General features: G+C 39.2%; 1 protein-coding gene across 6 annotated transcripts in view; it reads right to left on the bottom strand.

Moving 5' to 3' along the window:
* Nucleotides 1–1255: 1255 nt before the first annotated feature.
* LOC106083452 (neurobeachin) overlaps nt 1256–18846 on the bottom strand; it is a 414708-nt gene continuing 397117 nt past the window's right edge. For all 6 annotated transcript variants that reach the window (XM_013246475.2, XM_059367989.1, XM_059367990.1 and 3 more), the window contains 6 exons: nt 10800–13629; nt 10553–10726; nt 10020–10283; nt 9704–9900; nt 9397–9548; nt 1256–2321 (listed from right to left, as the gene is read on the bottom strand). In XM_013246475.2, coding sequence (XP_013101929.2) covers nt 2231–2321; nt 9397–9548; nt 9704–9900; nt 10020–10283; nt 10553–10726; nt 10800–13629 — 3708 coding nt within the window. In that variant the 3' untranslated portion in view covers nt 1256–2230. The remainder of the gene's footprint in view (nt 2322–9396; nt 9549–9703; nt 9901–10019; nt 10284–10552; nt 10727–10799; nt 13630–18846) is intronic.

The following is an 18846-nucleotide window of genomic DNA, read 5'->3' as shown; positions in this document are numbered from 1 at the left end:
AAATTTAACTAAATTTTTATAAGAGAAAAAAAAAACTGAGGAAAATAAAAATGTGAAATTAAAAGAAATGTAGCTATAAAAAAATTGTTTTACAAAAAAAAAAAAAAAAAAAAACACCAAGTGATTAAAGATTTTCTTAAGGTTCTTAAATAGGAATAAAAGTGAGAACAACCAATTTCATAAGGATTTATTTTTGTTTGTTTTATTATTATTTAGTTTTATATTTAATAATAACGATGATGGCGACATTGTATACGCTGAGGCTGTTCAAGCCCTTTTGGGGGGAGGGTGTAGGGACAACATTGTACATAGAGACATAGTACATACATACGCATAAACACAATTATAATAGTTGTACATATATAACTATACATACATTCATACATATATTTAGAATAAAGATGACATACGTAGATCAGATATATAAATAATATTTTTAAGTTTTTTTTTTCTTTTTTTGTGTAGTTTTTAATGGAGGGGGAGGGCTTTAGTAGGTTAAGGTTTATCACCCTTATTTTCGAATGGAGGGCTTGCGATGCACAATTTTGTTAAGGGCAATGTCAAGGACTTAAAACAAGAAAAACTTAAGCTTTATTAGTAAGGATTAACAGGGGGGAGTCTCAGAGACTTTTAATAATTTTTTTAATTAAAAACCAAACCATAGAAGAAAAAAAAACTATAAGATATACGTATATATATATACATGTACATTTAAAAATATTTAAATTAATGGACGTTTTGCACTGAGAAAAATATTTTGTGTAAATCAAGAAATCCTTTCGAGAGGAGAGTTACTGCAAGGACGACCTTTAAAGAAATGTGGCTAGGAGAGAGGCCAAGGCCAAGACCTTGAATTTGGTTTTTAATATTTTTTTTTAAATTTTGTAATAAAAATGTGCTGTTGTTTTTTATATATACTAGAAATTTTTTATCTGAATTTTTTTTTTGATTTTTTTTAAATTTTTTTTGTATATACAAAAAAGTTTTAAGTTAGTCTGCATATACTTAAATCTTGATTTTTTTTGTAGTTTTCTTGTTGTTGTTAGTTTTTCTCCTGTTCTGTTAATTTTGTTAATGTATAAAAAAATTAAGTAGTTGTATTTTATTTTATACCTTTTATTAGAGGAAAAGTTCAAAACCAGCAGACCTCTCAGCATTCTGAGAGGAGTGCACTTGGCCTAAACCTTCCTCTGGGAATTTAGTTATAATTACTTTTATAAATTGTGTTTTTTTCTGCCTTTAACTCTAAATGCTGTTTAACGCCTTTTGTTTTAAATTTTTTCATATTCTTAAGTTGATGCTGATTTTTTGTGATTTTTTTTTCAGGGTTTTGTAAAATTAATACTACTTTAGTACGTTTTCTTTTGGCCACTTAGTTTCAGTTGCTGATTTTTCTGTTTTTCTATTATAAAATGTTTTTTGTTTTTTTTTAATCTTCATAATAACCCCTGCTAAACTATGAAAATGTTTTGAATGTTGCTTTTCTTCAGCTAAATTTTTTGTTTTTTTGCGTTATTTTAAACGAATTTCTATTGAGGAGGCGAAAACGTTTTAAGGTTTATCTACCATAGCAGCAGCTTTCATTCAACTCTCTTTCTAAATGGAGAAGAGCTCATCTATCCTAAATTGCAAAGAAAAACCAAACACAGGGTAACTCTGAGAGCTTTTTACAAACCTCAAAGTTTAAAAGCACTCAACCTCTACCTCTGAGAGCTTTTTACAAACCTCAAAGTTTAAGAGCATTCAACCTCAACCTAAAAACATAATTTTGAAAAATTCTTTGTTTTAAGATTTGATTTTCTGTTTTTATTGCATTACTTGCCTAACCTAGAAACTAAGTTTTAATGTCTTTAAAGTAAGTTCAAAGCTTACTTGCGTTATGTTGTTGTTGTTTTTTTTTTTTGGAAAAACCATTTACAGTTTTTTTGTTTTCTTTACGTCATCTTAACTAAAAGCCAGATTTGTTTGTTTTTTCCGTCTTCAACTCCCTTTTGTCATCCATCATATAAAACAAAACTTACTTTTATTATGTAATTATTTGCAGTTTAAGTTCTATAGTCAACTTTTAAGCTGAGTTGTTTGTTGTCTCTGTGTTTCTAAGGTTTGATTTGCTGTTTTGGCTCATATTGGAATATGTTGGAATGTTTTCTATTTGTTTTGGTGGAATGACCTTAGCATTGCTCTTGTCTTTCCTACCATTGATTGATTACCGAGTCCAGGCGCATGCGTCTTAATAGCGTTGTTGATACTCATGATGCCAGCGATTGAAATCAATGTGGAATACAACAATTGAACCAGTTGATAGACCAGCCAGTAAGTATCTGAAATGAAGGGGAAATGAAAAGGAAAATTAGAACTATGAAAAAATGGAGAAGTAATATAGGCAGGAATGAATTTTGGGCAGCCATGGCAGTGGATATGTTTCTAATACCACATTTTATACTTTTTCAATTACGTACTACAGTAGAGTTTATGGTTTTTACTCAAGTTTAATTAAAATTTCGTAAAAGTTAGGGAAATTATGGAGAAAAAGTGCAACGTTAGGACTATAAAAGTAAAAGCGTGCTAAGTTCGGCCGGGTGACTATTGCATACGTTATGTCCCATAGTTACATCGAAATATGTTCCGATTAGTAGCTATATCTAAAAATAAACCGATCTGAACCATATACGACACGGATGTCGAAAAGCCTAACATAAGTCACTGTGTCAAATTTCAGTGAAATCGGATTATAAATGCGCCTTTTATGGGGCCAAGATTTTAAATCGAGATATCGGTCTACATGACAGCTATATCCAAATTTGGACCGATTTTGGTCAAGTTGCAGAAAAATGTCGAAGAGCCTAACACAACGCACTGTCCCAAATTTCGGCGAAATCGGACAATAAATGCGCCTTTTATGGTCCCAAAACCTTAAATCGAGAGATCGGTCTATATGGCAGCTATACCTAAATCTAGACCAATCTGGGCCAAATTGAGGAAGGACGTCGAAAAGCCTAACACAACTCGCTGTCCCAAATTTCAGCTATTTCGGACAATAAATGCGCCTTTTATGGCCCCAAAACCTAAAACCGAGAGATCGGTTTATATGGCAGCTATATCCAAATCCGAACCGATCTTAGCCAAATTGACGAAGGATAGTGAAGGGCCAAACACAACTCTCTGTCCCGAATTTCAGCAAAATCGGATAATAAATGTGGCTTTTATGGGTCTAAGACCCTAAATCAAAGGATCGGTCTATATGGCAGCTATATCCAAATCTGAACCGATCTGGGCTAAATTGATGAATGGTGTCGAAGGGCCTAACACAACTCTCTGTCCCAAATTTCAGCAAAATCGGATAAGAAATGTGGCTTTTATAGGCCTAAGACCCTAAATCGGAGGATCGGTCTATATGGCAGCTATATCCAAATCTGAACCGATTTGGGCTAAATTGATGAATGGTGTCGAAGGGCCTAACGCAACTCACTGTCCCGAATTTCAGCAAAGTCGGATAATAAATGTGGCTTTTATGGGCCTAAGACCCATACTTAACACAGCTGTTGGAAGTCAAAACAAAACACATCACGCAAAATTTTGGCCAAATCTGATAGAAATTGCGCCCTTCAAAAGCTCAAGAAGTCAAGACCCTTGATCGGTTTAAATGGCAGCTATATCAGGTTATGGACCGATTTAAACCATTCTCAGCACAGTTGTTGGAAGTCATAACGAAACACTTCATACAAAATTTCAGTCAAATTGGATAGGAATTGCGCCCTCTAGAGGCTCAAGAAGTCTAGTCGGGAGATCGGTTTATATGGCGGCTATATCAGGTTATGGACTGATTTAGACTATACTCGACACTGTTGTTTGGAGTCATACCAGAACACTTCTTGCAAAATAACAGGCAAATCGGAAAAGAATTGTGCACTTTAGAAGCTCTACAAGTCAAGATCGGTTTATATGACACCTATATCGGATTATCAACCGATTTAGACCATATCTGGCACATTTGTTCGAAGTAATACCAAAACACCACGTGCAAAATTTCTGCCAAATCGGATTAGAATTGCGTCCTCTAGAAGCTCAAGAAGTCAAGACCCAAGATCGGTTTATAAGGCAGTTATATCAAAACATGAACCGATTTGGCCCATTTACAATCCCAATCGACCTAAACTATTAAGAAGTAAAATTGCAAATTGCAAATTTTGCCCATGAACATTCCACTAAGGAACAGGGGCAAACTTCTCACATATCAATGAGTGCAGTCCGATTCAAGTCTTAAGCTCAATGATAAGGGGCCTCTTTTTTATAGCCAAGTTCGAACGGCGTGCCGCAGTGCGACACCTCTTTGGAGAGAAGTTTTACATGGCATAGTACCTCACAAATGTTGCCAGCATTAGGAGGGGAAAACCACCGCTAAAAATTTTTTCTGATGGTCTCACCAGCATTCGAACCCAGGCGTTCAGCGTCATAGGCGGACATGCTAACCTCTGCGCTACGGTGGCCTCCTATTAAGAAGTATTTGTGCAAAATTTCTAAGTGGCTAGCTTTACTCCTTAGCGTGCTTTCGACAGACGGACGGACATGGCTGGATCGACTTTAAATGTCATTACGGTCAAGAATATGTAGACTTTATGGGGTCTTAGACGCATATTTCAAGGTGTTACAAACGGAATTACGAAATTAGTATACCCCCATCCTATGGTGGGGGTAAACTAATTTCGATTAGTATAAGGCATCCACTGCGGCTATGAGACTTAAGGCGATTGGAGAATGGATTGAGGATGGGAGCAGCTCATATCATCGCGGTATAATCGGGGCGACGATAGGAAACTTTGTAGGAAGGATAGAGGTATCCGATCGAGTACCTGAGACGGCACTTGAGGTCGTGTGCGAGGCGCTGCCTTGCTGGAAGATCATTTTACACGGATGGATCAAAGCTAGGAGGTTTTCACGCGAAGACGTCTAGTGTGAACATCTTTATAGACAGTAAACTAGCCATCAGTTAACAACAACCAGGACGGAAAGGTTACAAACAGTCTTGGAGTGTTAGAAGGAGATTAACGACTTCTCTGAGAATAGCACAATCCGCATCGTTTGGGTGCTGGATCATAGCAGAATTAGGAGGAATTTTATTTTATTTTACTTTATTTAACATTATTCTAATTTATTTTATTTTATTTATTATTTTTGTTTTAATTTTATTTTATTGTGGTATTGTAGCGTGTGTTTGACACAGTTTTGAGTACTTCAATGTGGAGCACGCTGTTGAATAAGGGCATCCCTGAAAATATCGTGACATAATTTGGGGAGCTGTATAGAAATGCTGAAGTTTCAGTCCGCTCCAATAGAAAAGAGAGGCGACCTTACGGGATCGATTAAGGAGTGAAGCTACTGTTTTGATGTCCTTATGCTAGGTTTCATTTCCGATGCCGTCCACCTACTACCGACAACCAACAACTACAACTATTGGAGCTTGGCTATAAAAAAAATGAGGAGTTGATAGGATTGGTCTACGCTTCTTGAATGCCATCAGAATATTCTCGGATTCACACGGTGCCCAACATCTGTGATTCTTCTCAGTAAGTTCGTAGTTGTGGCACTACCAGTTTAGTTCCCTACCCAAGATAAGTCCCAACTAGTTGACCTTGTCCGAAATTAAATCGTCCTGTGGCGCCTCAAATTGGCGCATCTTCGTTTTACTCGTAAACAATAAAGTTTTCAGTCATCTCTGAGTTATTGTTCATCCCCTTAAGTCTACTTCAATCGTGTGCCATCTTCAAGACAGATGATTCTACGACTTTAATGTAATTTTAAAATCGTCTGCTGATTTTAATCCCTCTTCAGTTACGATCCGTAGTAGGGTAGTCACTAGAGTTGTTTTAAATTTTGTTTTTGTTGCACACCCCTAAAATGTTTCATTTTGTTAGATTTGAAGATTCCCAAAATTTGAGCACAATTGGGAGACGTTAACGCTGTTGGGGACTCAAAGTTTTGAAAATCTTTTTCTTTTTTGGTTATTTGGCGACTTTATATACTTCAGCCAACCCATATATCTGAAACGGCTAAAGCTATTTGCCCTTGTCGTACATCAACTTAAAAGCCATTCCTTTGAACTTCGTAACAAGACATGTGCCAGTTAAACACTTTGCTTATGGAGGGTTAACAGATAGAAATATTCTAGTGCGCTTACTCACGTAGCTTAAAATCTCTATGTGCATGACTCGAATCCGCCAGTGCGTTTGTATTGGAGAAGTACATGGCAGAGGTTGCTGCCATAGAGAAAGTGTGATGGCTCGGGAAGGACTATGGACTTGTGATTAGTCGGAGAATGAAACACCTTGTCCAAGGGTTTACTCCGGTGAATGAGAGGCTAGCCACAATCCTAATCTTCAAGATCAGCCTTTTTTGCACCCATACCCGGAAGACAAGGACGAACAGCCCAATGATATTTTCTACGAGCGAGATTTTTTTGCGAAGGTAGGGGAGAAAGACATCTTTTGTCCAACAGTCAGAAAGTTTAACCTCCACGAAAAAACTTCCGACGACGGATTGAGGCTAATAGACTTCGCAGAGGCAAAAACATGGTAGTTAACAGCATTAGATTCCAACATCGAAGGATTTACACAGCCACATGGCTGGCACCCGATCAAAATACGAGAAACCATCTAGATCATGTTGTGATAGATGAAAAGCATTCAACCAGCATATCTAATATGCGATTTGGAACGATTGATCCAAGGGGCGAACATCGATCATTGTTCGCCCCTCGAGAAATTTCCGAACTAACACTGCACGGAAGCTGGATATTGAAAATCTGCAAAAACTGCAGATGGCAACGGCACACTCCACTCGACTAATGAAAGCACGGCGCAGTGGCAATCCATTGCCCACTTCATGGGAAATGCTTCGAAATTCGTACCTCCTAGTCAGAAAGAGGTCCAAGTAGCAGTAACCCGACTGAAGAACAACAAGGCAGCAGGAGCCGACGGGATACCAGCTGAACTTTAGTATTTCACCGGGCGAAAAACGCTGATAAGGCGTATGCATCAGCTTGTCTGCGCAATCTGGCTAGAAGAAAGCATACCCGATGATTGGAACAACAGCATGCTATGTCCCGCACACAAGAAAGGAGATAAGACGGAATTACAGGGGAATAAGTCCCCTCCCCATTTCATGAAAGATACTCTCGTGCGGACTGTGTGAAAGATTAAAATCTAAAGTCAATGAGATAATTGGGTCCTATCTAAAGCCGGGTCTAAAGCCGCATTTAAGACCTGGCAAATCCACCATAGACCAGACATTCACACTGCGCCAAGTCCTGGAAAAACCCGAGAAGGACAAATCAACACCAACCATCGCTTTGTTGACTACAAAGCCACTTCCCATATGAATATGGTATGAGTTTGGTATTTCCACAAATTTGAAAAGACTCTGCAGGATGACACTTGCATACAATACCAATGCAATACCAAGCGAGGTTTCATACAAGGAGACAGCTTATCGTGTGATCTCTTTAATATTTTGCTGGAGAAGATTATACGAGATGCTGATGTAAATAGATATGACAGACTACTCGCAAGAGAGCTCATGGTTCTCGCCTATGCCGACAACACCGGAAGTATTAACTGCAGCCTTTCAAAGAATTGAAAGGGAAACAGTGAAAATGGGTCTGACAGTAATGGAGATAAGACGAAATGGATGGTATTAACTCCCAAAACGCATATGTGTCGCCTTCTCCTTCTTATTTCCTTTCACACGTTCCGGATCACCCCATAGGATTTTCATCGACTGTTTCGCTGTTCCGCAGTGTTGCGTTTGTCGCTCATGCTACGGGTTAACCAAGTTTATCAACGGCAGTTATCTGGCCTTCAATGTCAAATCGTCTGCCCTTTCGTCTGGCCCGGCATCCAAACTATGCGATGTCATCCTCAGAGAAGGCCTTAATCTCCTTCTTCCACTGCAAGACTGTTCGTCACCTTACCCTCCTGGTTCTTATTGACTTATGACCATTATTATCCGTAAAGATGTTCACACTCGACGTCCTCGCATTAGTACCACACCATCTCACGCATTCTGTGGTTGCCTGGATCTCCGCCTGCAGGACCGTTCCAGGGACTAAAACAGATCTTAGTCCCTGGCCCACCCTGTCCTCTAGCTTTGATCCATCCGTGTAACATGATCTTCCAGACGGCAACACTAGGGTTCCGTTAATCCAGGACCGTGCCGCAGTCAACAGTGCATCACACTCGACCAAAAGGGTTGTCTCAGGTATCCGATCGGAAATCTCTTCCCTTTCTTCCAGGTTTCCTATTGACGCCTCGATAATACCGCCATGGTATGAGCTGCTGCCATCCTCAATCCATTCTCCCATCGCCTTAAGTCTCATAGCCGCAGTGACTGCCTCACACTTCATCTATATGTCAATGGGTCGGATATTTAGCATAGTCTTCAGTGCCCTAGTGGGCGTGGTCCTCATCGCTCCACCAAAACAACGTGTTCTCTGAATCCGTTGTATGGTTGTATATTGCACTTTCTCCATAGCAGTCCGCCAAACTACTGAGGCGTAAGTAAGTATTGGTCTAGTCACGCTCCTGTAGAGCCAGAGGACTATCCTCGGATTCAGGCCCCATTTCGAGCCTACGGCCCTTCTATATGGTGCCCAAAATCTGTGAGCCTTCTCAGTACGATCCTGAATGTGACACACAAATGATTGATGAAAAGATCAAGTGGTGGGAGACACCTCGAAATTTGGGGGCAGAGATTTTAGAATGAGCGCAAAAGATCGAGCCGGTTGGAATGCTTTCCTATGTTCGACTAAGGGGACAAATGTTCTGTCATGCAAATTGCAAATTTTGCCCATAAACATTCCACTAAGGAGCAGGGGCAAACTTCTCACATATCAATAGGTGCAGTCCGATTCAAGTTTTAAGCTCAATGATAAGGGGCCTCCCTTTTATAGACGAGTCCGAACGGCGTGCCGCAGTGCGACACCTCTTTGGAGAAAAGTTTTACATGGCATAGTACCTCACAAATGTTGCCAGCATTAGGAGGGGAAAACCATCGCTGAAAATTTTTTCTGATGGTCTCGCCAGGATTCGAACCCAGGCGTTCAGCGTCATAGGCGGACATGCTAACCTCTGCGCTACGGTGGCCTCCATAGCCAATCAAAGTAAAGTAAAGCAAGACTCGCATCCCTTCGATTTACACTATGCAACTTGATTTGCTGAACTTTCGATAAAAAAAACCCCCTTTGAGCTATGCTAAGACCTCGAAGAGTGTGAAAAAGTATTATATAGCTGCCATAAGCCCAACAACAAAACGACTATTATTTAAAATCTTAAATATTTTTTATCCACTTTGATTAAATTTTTTTTAATAATTTTTTTAAGTGTATATGAAAATGTTACTTACTTTTGATCATGAGTCAAGGCCAACGATCGTATACCCGCATTGCAAGCTGGGAAGGCATAGAGGGGGGCTAAGTTAAAAGTGCGCCACACCTCCACAATGCCACGATCACCAGCTGTCATAAGATATTCACCATCGCGTGAAAGAAGCATACACTGAAAAGAAAAGGAAATAAAAAACACCAAGGAAAAATTAGTAAAAGCTTGTAAAAAATTATGCAAAAAATGTGTTGCAAATTTGGTCCCGAATGAATTATTTTAAGTCGCTTGAGTCGCTTGAGTCCCTTAAAAAAAATAATTCAAATATTTACCTGCAGATTATCATTGTGGGTCTCATGTCGTAGCTCTTTGCCATTGATGGTATAGGCGGCCACATTGCCTTTGTCATAGTTGACTACAATGAAACCTTCGCGGGACATGGCTATCAATTCGGGTGAATGGAAATCCATGGGAGCATCCAGAGAACGCAACAGGTCTCCAAATGTGGTATGGATAAGCACAGGACCATCTAAGATAAGAAAATAATAGAACACAACACCCAAAGGGACAAAGTTAGTAAAAAATGCAAATATTTAAAATCTTTCTTTGAATTTAGATTTTCGTTTCAAGTTGGTTTTTTATACGCACTTGTTGATCCTGAAACTACCAAGCCAAGCTCAGCACTAATCACAACCGAAGTAACAGCCTGCTCATGGCCGGTAAGAGTTGCACGTGGTGTGGGCACATCACCTTCACCCACAATACTCTGGGTACGAGCATTCCAGTGCCATAGCAGCACAGTACAATCTGCCGAACCTGAGGCTATGTAACAATCCGAAGTAATGTTGCACTCTGAACGTGCCAGACAGGTTACCACACCAAAGTGGCCAAAAACAATTTGGACAATTTTGGCTAAGAGAGAAAGAGAAGAAAAGCAACGAAAAAAAAATTTAGTAAAAAGAAAAAGTGAACAAACATTACTCTGATATGTTCCAGGCCAAAGGGAAAACTAAATAAAAAGACTTTTTTTGAGAAAACAAAGGTCTTAGTCTTTGAGCTATATTTTGAAAATATTTTTGTTGTTAATTTTTTCCTTTTCTTAATCACATTTCCAATATTCCCTTTGCCCTGGAACCTACTACTCCATACTACTCCTTCCACATTGCTTTCAGCATACTCACCTGATTCTGTATTGAAAACCCGGAAACTATTATCCCAAAAGCCACAGGCGATGAGGAAACGACTATCGACTGTCACCACAAAACAATTTGAACGAATCTTCAGCATTTGACTGAAATTATCACCCAAATGTCGGCGATTCATGGGATTATTGTGGGTGGTATTTTGGGCAGCAGCTAAGGGGGGAAAAAAACATACCACTCAATTAATTATCCCTTATTTAAGACTTCTAACACACTCTGCACTTACTTAACACCGGATCTATGGCCAGAGGCTTAACGGCTCCCTGCTGTTGATTGGAATCCGCATAGCTGGGACTTTGGACGGAGGCAGTGTAGTTACAATTCCAACGATTGACCGCAAATTGATGACCTGCCGTCACCGTTACCACCGAGGGCAGCGACAGCTGGGGATACGTGTTGGCCGATATATGTATGATGGGAGAATTCTGATAGAATTTCAAGATTTGACACAAATCATCGGGCATGGCACTAAACATCATGGGTGACAAATGCATGGCCGAACTACGTGGGGGATGGGGTTCCATCAACAATTGGCTGGGCGTTTGGCCAAAGTTGCGTATTTGATTTTCCACTGCCTCGCGCATTACGGGATCGGCTATGCCATCCAGATCTACGCTGCCCTCATAGGTCAGATAGTAGAAGACATTGGTGGCGCGTACTGCTTCGGGTCCACGCTGTTTGTAGCCGAATATCAAATCGATCCATTGATGCAGCTGGCACGAGACGAATTCCGATTCTAAAGCCATGCGGTTGATGCGCACAAACTCTTCGGGCGTCTTGGCCCAGGGTGGCAGCTCGATGTCATTCACCAGGGCTCCATCTTCACGGTGACCCAGACGATAGCCGGACGAGTTGTAGAACATTTCCGGCAGGAAATACCATTCGGGTATCAGCTCCTTGACATCGGACGTATCGCGCTGGCAATTCTTCCACGACAGATTGACGGAGGAGAACAAGCGATCGGGATAATCGAATTTGCCCCCCTGTAAGGCCAGGAACATGGTGGTGAAGGGTTCCACTCTCACCAGCCAGTTGAGGGTGAAGCTAGCGGTGGAGTAGTGTGTCCCATAGTGGAATGGAGGTATTGTATCACTTTCCCACGACTCGTAGCGCTCTTCGAAGTAGGCTCTACGCGAGGGATTCAAGGCGCCTATAGGCTTGGACAGATCACGATAGTTCGAGGGTAGGCTTAGGTCCAAATCTTTGGTTTCGTAATTGGTCAAGACCCAGGGGAATATGGGGTATTGGTTTAAATCGTTGTATGTGCGACCTGCTATGGTATTGAGGAACATTAGATATTCAAAATTGGATATTTCCCGACGCTGCCATTTCTGGGTCATGTTCGAGTTACGCATCAACTGACGTGGCGACATCATCGAAGCTCGTCTAGTCTGCGGTATGCCGTACTTGATGCCCACGCCTACACGGGGCAGGGCCTTGATCACCTTCTTCACGGTGTGCTGGTCGGGGAAGGCGAACAGTATGGAGGTGCGTGAGGCCAAAAAGATCTCCAAGGCAACGTTTTGCAGCAAATAGCGGCGTGAGAAAATGGCTCTCACTTCGGAGAAGTACCACTTGCCATGTAAATGATCACAATATTTGAGGACTTCAGGCTCGATCTTCTGGAACTCGGGATGGTCTTCATCCACCTCGAAGAACATCTCGGTGCTGGTGATGGACACCGTGCCGGGGGCCACCAGGCCGGGGGCAATCAGCTTGGCCTTTGTGCTGATATTCACAGGACCCGTCAGGTCGAGGTCCAGTTCTCTATCCTCTATCAGCAGCTCGGCATCGTCCAGCAAATCGGCAGTGTGTTGGGTAGCTTGGTGAGCTCGACTCACGGCGATTTGGGTGTGGAATTCATCGCGTGTCTGTAGAATGGCATCTTCGGGACCACCATTCTCTAAGGCAGCTTTGAGGGTGGCTTGGGGATGTGAGGACCCACGGGGATTTTGCACCATGCGCTTGCGTCGACGCGCATCATCCTCCCAGGCATCCAGCTTCCAATAGGTCTGCTTTTGCACAGCCCCACTTGAATCGCCCCAGGCCCCATGGCGATTGCACATTATATTGCGCACCTTCTCCAGCAGACGACTGGCAATGACATTGTCGCGGCGTCGAGCGGCTGTTATCAAATGGTCACACATACGCTCCTCTTCGCGGCGTTCCAGTAAAGTTTGGGCACATTGTGATTCGAAATCGGCATGTTTGAGCACATCATCAGCGCGCATGCGATTCAGTATGAATTCGGCCTCATTGGCCACGCGCACTATGTGATCCTTCATGGCATGCGACAGCAAACGACCCTCATTGATCAACTCTATAAACGCAAGGCCGGCATGTTTCTGCAAACTATTCTGCCATTCCTGGGAGCAGAGCAGCATGACCAATTCCACCACCGAGTGAGAGTTCTTGAAAGTGGTCAAACCTTTGCCTTCCATCAGCAGCTCTTGGCCATGTGAGCCCACCAAAGTCTTGGATAGGTAATGGGCAAAATCCACCATAATTTCACGCAGCAAGGGACACACAGGCCCTAAGGCCACCTCTAGTTTCTGCGTAAGGCTGGCCTCCCGGGAAGGTGTTGTCATGGGCAATTGACCCACCAGCGGAGGTTTCATGGGCAAATCATCCGGTCGGGAGCCTCGCTGGACACCACCAACATTCGCTGAATTGCCTCCAGCCCCCGAGGCATTTGTATAACCATCGGGTACACGCACCACAGATATTTCCGAATCAGGTTTATCGCCGCGCTCACTAACACCATGCTGGGAATGCTGCAGATGGGCAGCATGCACTGAATGCATGCCACTGCCATCATCGCCAACACGCATTTTGCCAACCTCAACGCCTGCACCACTGCCGCTGCCGCCGGGCATAATTATGCCAGTGGCTGTGGCCTGTACACCGGCATCCTCGTTCAAATTGACATCTGTCCAACTCTCGTCATTGGAATTTATGGGTTTGTTGTCATCGACCATTATTTCGCTAGACGACTCGACTTCAGGAACTTCATTTTCGGTTGAGTTCATGTTCAGTGAATTGCATTCGGAATCACTCTGCAATAAAGGTGGTTAGGTGAAGGAGAGAGGAAGAGAGAGGGGGAAAAGAGAAAACAGATATTCAATGAATGTGAGTTGATTATGGTTCATTTGTCAGAGACTCGAATCAATGACTGACTGCATGAATGTCTATGGAATTCTATGGCCATATTCCAAAGGGGTGAGCACAAATGGGTGTTGTGGTGTGTGTGTGAGTGAGTAAGTGGGGGTGGGTATATCAGTAACCACCCTAAAGTCACTGAGTAAGTAAGACAGTGCATATGTAAGGAGATAAGGTGGAGTGTTGTTGTTGATGTGTTTTTGGGGTGGGTGGTTAACTTGGGTGCTCTGACCTCTCTAGCTACATATTTTCGTTCGTTTGCGGTTAAGGATTACGGGCGTACACATGTGTTCGGCGCAACGATTACATATGCAAGACAAACATAATTGAGTTAATTTGAACGAAATCAAATTTTTGACATTCACATACGAGCAATGTGTTGGTATGGTTGCGTTAGTAACAGTGGATGGTGAAGGTGCAGCTCAACTATTTCAGTGGTTAATGTAAAAGGTGTGGTTGACTATATTGAGGTAGGGATGATGGGAATCATGTTAAGTACATTGTCTTTCCCAATGGGGAGGTTTGTAAGTTGCATGATACTTGCCACACATATACAAAATGCAATAATGGTCACGTTTGAGGTTTTTTTGTGAATGATACCAGATAGGATAATAATCTATCTTGGTGTCAGATGGTGAGAAAGACAAAGAGTTGTGCTTTAAAATAATTTTTATTACTTAAATTTAAAGCAACAAGAGAGCAATTAAATAATTAAAAATCTAGAATATTTACCATGGTTAATTTATATACAATAAAAATGAAAACCCAAAATCTTAAACACTAACCAGCTATAAAGATTTAATATTAAAATATATATTAGAGTTTTAAGAGCGCAATATTATCGTTAATTGTAAAAGAATAAAACATATTTATATACAAGAGTTACAAAGTGGAACAAAATTTTTTTAACACTAAAATAAAAATTATTTAAAGCGCAAAACTAGCTGATTACTTGCTTCGGTGTATGTCCATAGTGGCATGGGCGGAATAATATCCGCACAAAATTTAAAAATTTCTACTAAATTTGAAAATTTCTACAAAATTTGAAAATTTCTACAAAATTTGAAAATTTCTACAAAATTTTAAAATTTCTACAAAGTTTTAAAATTTCTACAAAGTTTTAAAATTTCTACAAAATGGGAAAATTTTTACAAAATTTGAAAATTTCTACAAAATTTGAAAATTTCTACAAAATTTGAAAATTTATACAAAATTTGAAAATTTCTACAATATTTGAAAATTTCTACAAAATTTGAAAATTTCTACAAAATGGGAAAATTTTTACAAAATTTTAAGTTTCTACAAAATTTGAATATTTCTACAAAATTTGAATATTTCTACAAAATTTGAAAATTTCTACAAAATGGGAAAATTTTGACAAAATTCTACAAAATTTGAAAAATTCTACAAAATTTGAAAAATTCTACAAAATTTGAAAAATTCTACAAAATTTGAAAAATTCTACAAAATTTGAAAATTTCTACAAAATTTGAAAATTCCTACAACATGTGAAAATTTCTACAAAATTTGAAAAATTTCTACAAAACTATAAAACTTGAACATTCCTACGAAATTAAAAAAAAGAGAAAAGGGAAACAAACAAAAATTTCTTGGCTATCGTATTGCAATTTCTGACTCGGGACGCGGGAAAACTTAAATTTTTTAAAAAAAAAATTCTCACCAATGAGTGAGCATGTAATCTTTTGGTAGCAATTAGAAATTAGAATTAGAATTAGAATTAGGTAGAAATTTCCACAATCTACCTTGACTTCTAAAAGGGTTTTAGCTCTTTTGTTTTTCTATTTGAAAGAGTAACAAAATAAAAAAAACACTGGTCTATGCTGAAAGAAAATTCAACTATAAATAAAAAAAAAAAAAAAATTTCTCCAATGTTTAACGATTTCTTCAAAATTCAAAAATGTCTCCAAAATAACAAAATTTCTCCAAAATTTAAAAATTTCTTCAAAATCTGAAAATTTTTTCAAAACTTAGTTTAAAATGAGTTGAGCTAGATTATGCTCGAAAAATCATGAAAGGATTTTAAAGATCAAAAGAAAAGAGCACAAACCGGCATTTCTCCAAAATTTTAAAATTTTTCAAAATTTTAAAGTCTCTAAATTACAAGAAGTTTTAAAATATTCTCTTTCTGCAAAATTGAAAAATTTCTCCAAGATTTAAAAATTTCTCTAAAATTTTAAAAAATTCTCCAAAGTTTAAAAATTTTTTCCAAATTTGAAAAATTTCTCTAAAATTGACAAATTTCACCAAAATTGACAAATTTCTCCAAAATTGACAAATTTCTCCAAAATTGAGAAATTTCTTTTAATTTAAAAGCTTCTCCAAAATTTAAAAATCTCTCCAAATTTAAAGATAACTGACAGTGAGCTCGACTGACGGCGATTTGTGTGTGGAATTCATCGCGTCATGGTGTAAAATCATCCTCACAGGCTTCCAGCTTCCAAAAGGTCTGCTTTTGCACAGTTCTACACGAATCACTGGCGCTGTTATTAAATGGTCACACAAACGCTCGTCTTCGCGGCGTCCAAGTAAAATTTGGGCACATTGTGATTCGAAATCCCCATATTATCTGCACGCATGGGATTCTATAAGAGTTTGGCCTCATTGGCATGAAGCCATGCAAATTTAAAAATTTCAAAATTTAACAACTTTTCCATATTCTAAAAATGTTTCCAAACTCATAAAAAAAATATTTTTTCAAAGTGTTGAAAATTAAAAAAAAAATCAAGTATTTAAAAAAAAATTCTACAAAATTTAGATATTTCTCAAAAAATTTTGATTTAACAATTTACAAATTTTTTAAAAATATAAAAATTGCAATAAAACATTTCCAAATATATCCAAAATTTGTAAAAGTCTTAAAACTTTAAAAAATTCTCCAATTTTTAAAAAATTCTCCAAAATTTAAAAAATTCTCCTAAATTTGAAATATTCTCCAAAATTTGAAAAATTCTCCAAAATCTGATAAATTCTCCAAAATCTGAAAAATTCTCCAAAATTTGAAAAATTCTCCAGTTTCAAAAATTTTTTAAAATTATCTAAAAATTTAATTTCTACAAAATTTTAAAATCATTGGAAAATTGAAAAATTTCACGAAAAATATTTAAAAAATTTTCTATAATTGAAAATGTATTCTTCCAAAGTCCCTGCTTTCGGGCTTGAAGACAACACCATGCCATTTCCTCTTCGTTGGAGTACGATATTTTAAGGCTATTGATATTCTCTGGAGGCCACCGTAGCGCAGAGGTTAGCATGTGCGCCAATGACGCAGAACGCCTGGATGGAATCCTGCCAAAACCATCAGAAAAAAATTTCAGCGGTGGTTTTCCCCTCCTAATGCTGGCAACATTTGTGAGGTACTATGCCATGTACAACTTCGCTCCAAAGAGGTGTCGCACTGCGGCACACCGTTCGGACTCGGCTATAAAAAGGAGGCCACTTATCATTGAGCTTAATTTTGAATCGGACTGCACTCATTGATATGTGAGAAGTTTGCCCCTGTTCCTTAGTGGAATGTTCATGGGCAAAATTTGCATTTGCAATAATTAATTTGCCATGTTATTCTACTTCGTAATAGTTTCTTTTCTTATAATTCCCATATCTCTCTAAATAGCTCATTAAAAATCAGGTCACATTAAATGCTTCTGGCTATTTGTCACATTCTAGCAGTCACAAATTGTCACACAAAGTCATATATCATATGAACCTTTAGCAAAAATATTTATCTAACCTGGGTAAACTGTAACAATTAAAGAAACAATTTCAGTGTAATTTTCAAAGAAAGTCAACAAAACAATTTATCCCCGAAAATGCAAACCAAGTCAAAGTCAAGAAGAAATGTCATTAATTATCAAGCAACACAATGTTTGGAATTTGACATTTAGCTACGTGTTAATAAAACTAACTAAGGCATCCACCCATCCATCCTTCTACACAGATTAGGCCCTCATTTTACCTGACTCCCCTGATTGTAGTAAGAATAACAAATCACATGCATCATGCAAGCATGGTGATAAATGATGTGGTGATATATATTTGGCGTGGCTATTTGGTAAACACATACACTCTCTCTCTCTGTCTATGTTTGTGTGTGCGTGTAAATATCATTGAGATTAACGAATATGTGAAATGAATTTCTGATACAAAACGTATTTATTTATGACAGCTGTATATGATGACACACCATATGATGACAAATTTCCAAAAATTCAGCAATTGTGACATGACTACCTGCCACACTGTGTGGTATGCTGTGTGAAAAACAATGTAGATATGGCTATGTGATATCATTCATCTATCATTGCAGTAAGGCTTGTATCTGGGAGGATGTTTGATTGCATACTCATAAATGTGGCTGTGTGTGTGTGTGTGGGCGTTGTGAGTGAAATAATTTCATTAATTTAATGCAGAAACGATTTGATTTCAAACTTTGAGGCAAAAAGTCACAAAGTTACAGAGAAAAAGTCACAAATTGCTTGAAAATTTTCGGGAGCGTTGCAGGATAAAATTATTTTAACACAATAATTTCCGGACGGAATGATTTTTGGATACCTACCAGGGCTGCGGAGCCTAGCCCTCGACTCCGATCCTAGGTCGGAGTCTAATTCGGAGTACTAAGCCGGAGACGGAGAGCGGTTGGAAGTCGAAGTAAGCATGCTCAACTCCGACTCCGGCCCAATAGTTCGACTCTGACTTCGACCTCGAAAACTCGACTCCGGTCGACTCTGCAGCCCCGATACCTACTACCTCAAATGATATCTTACCCATAGCTCGTACCCATTCGATGAAATATTACCGATTTTGAACACAAAACTTTATTCGGGAAATCGGTCTACAGAATACTATGAAATTTTTGGCCTTCGACAACGGGAATAAGGATGAATATGTTCCACGAATGAAAAGGGAGTGGACTCCCTTTTTTATACCCTCCACCATAAGATGGGGGGTATACTAATTTCGTCATTCTGTTTGTAACTACTCGAAATATTCGTCTGAGACCCCATAAAGTATATATATTCTTGATCGTCGTGACATTTTATATCGATCTAGCCATGTCCGTCCGTCTGTCCGTCCGTCGGTCCGTCCGTCTGTCCGTC

The sequence above is a fragment of the Stomoxys calcitrans genome, chromosome 4 (assembly GCF_963082655.1).
Source record: "Stomoxys calcitrans chromosome 4, idStoCalc2.1, whole genome shotgun sequence".
NCBI lineage: Eukaryota > Metazoa > Arthropoda > Insecta > Diptera > Muscidae > Stomoxys > Stomoxys calcitrans.
The sequence above is the reverse complement of the archived record's forward strand: the minus strand, read 5'-3'. Positions and strand labels throughout refer to the sequence as shown.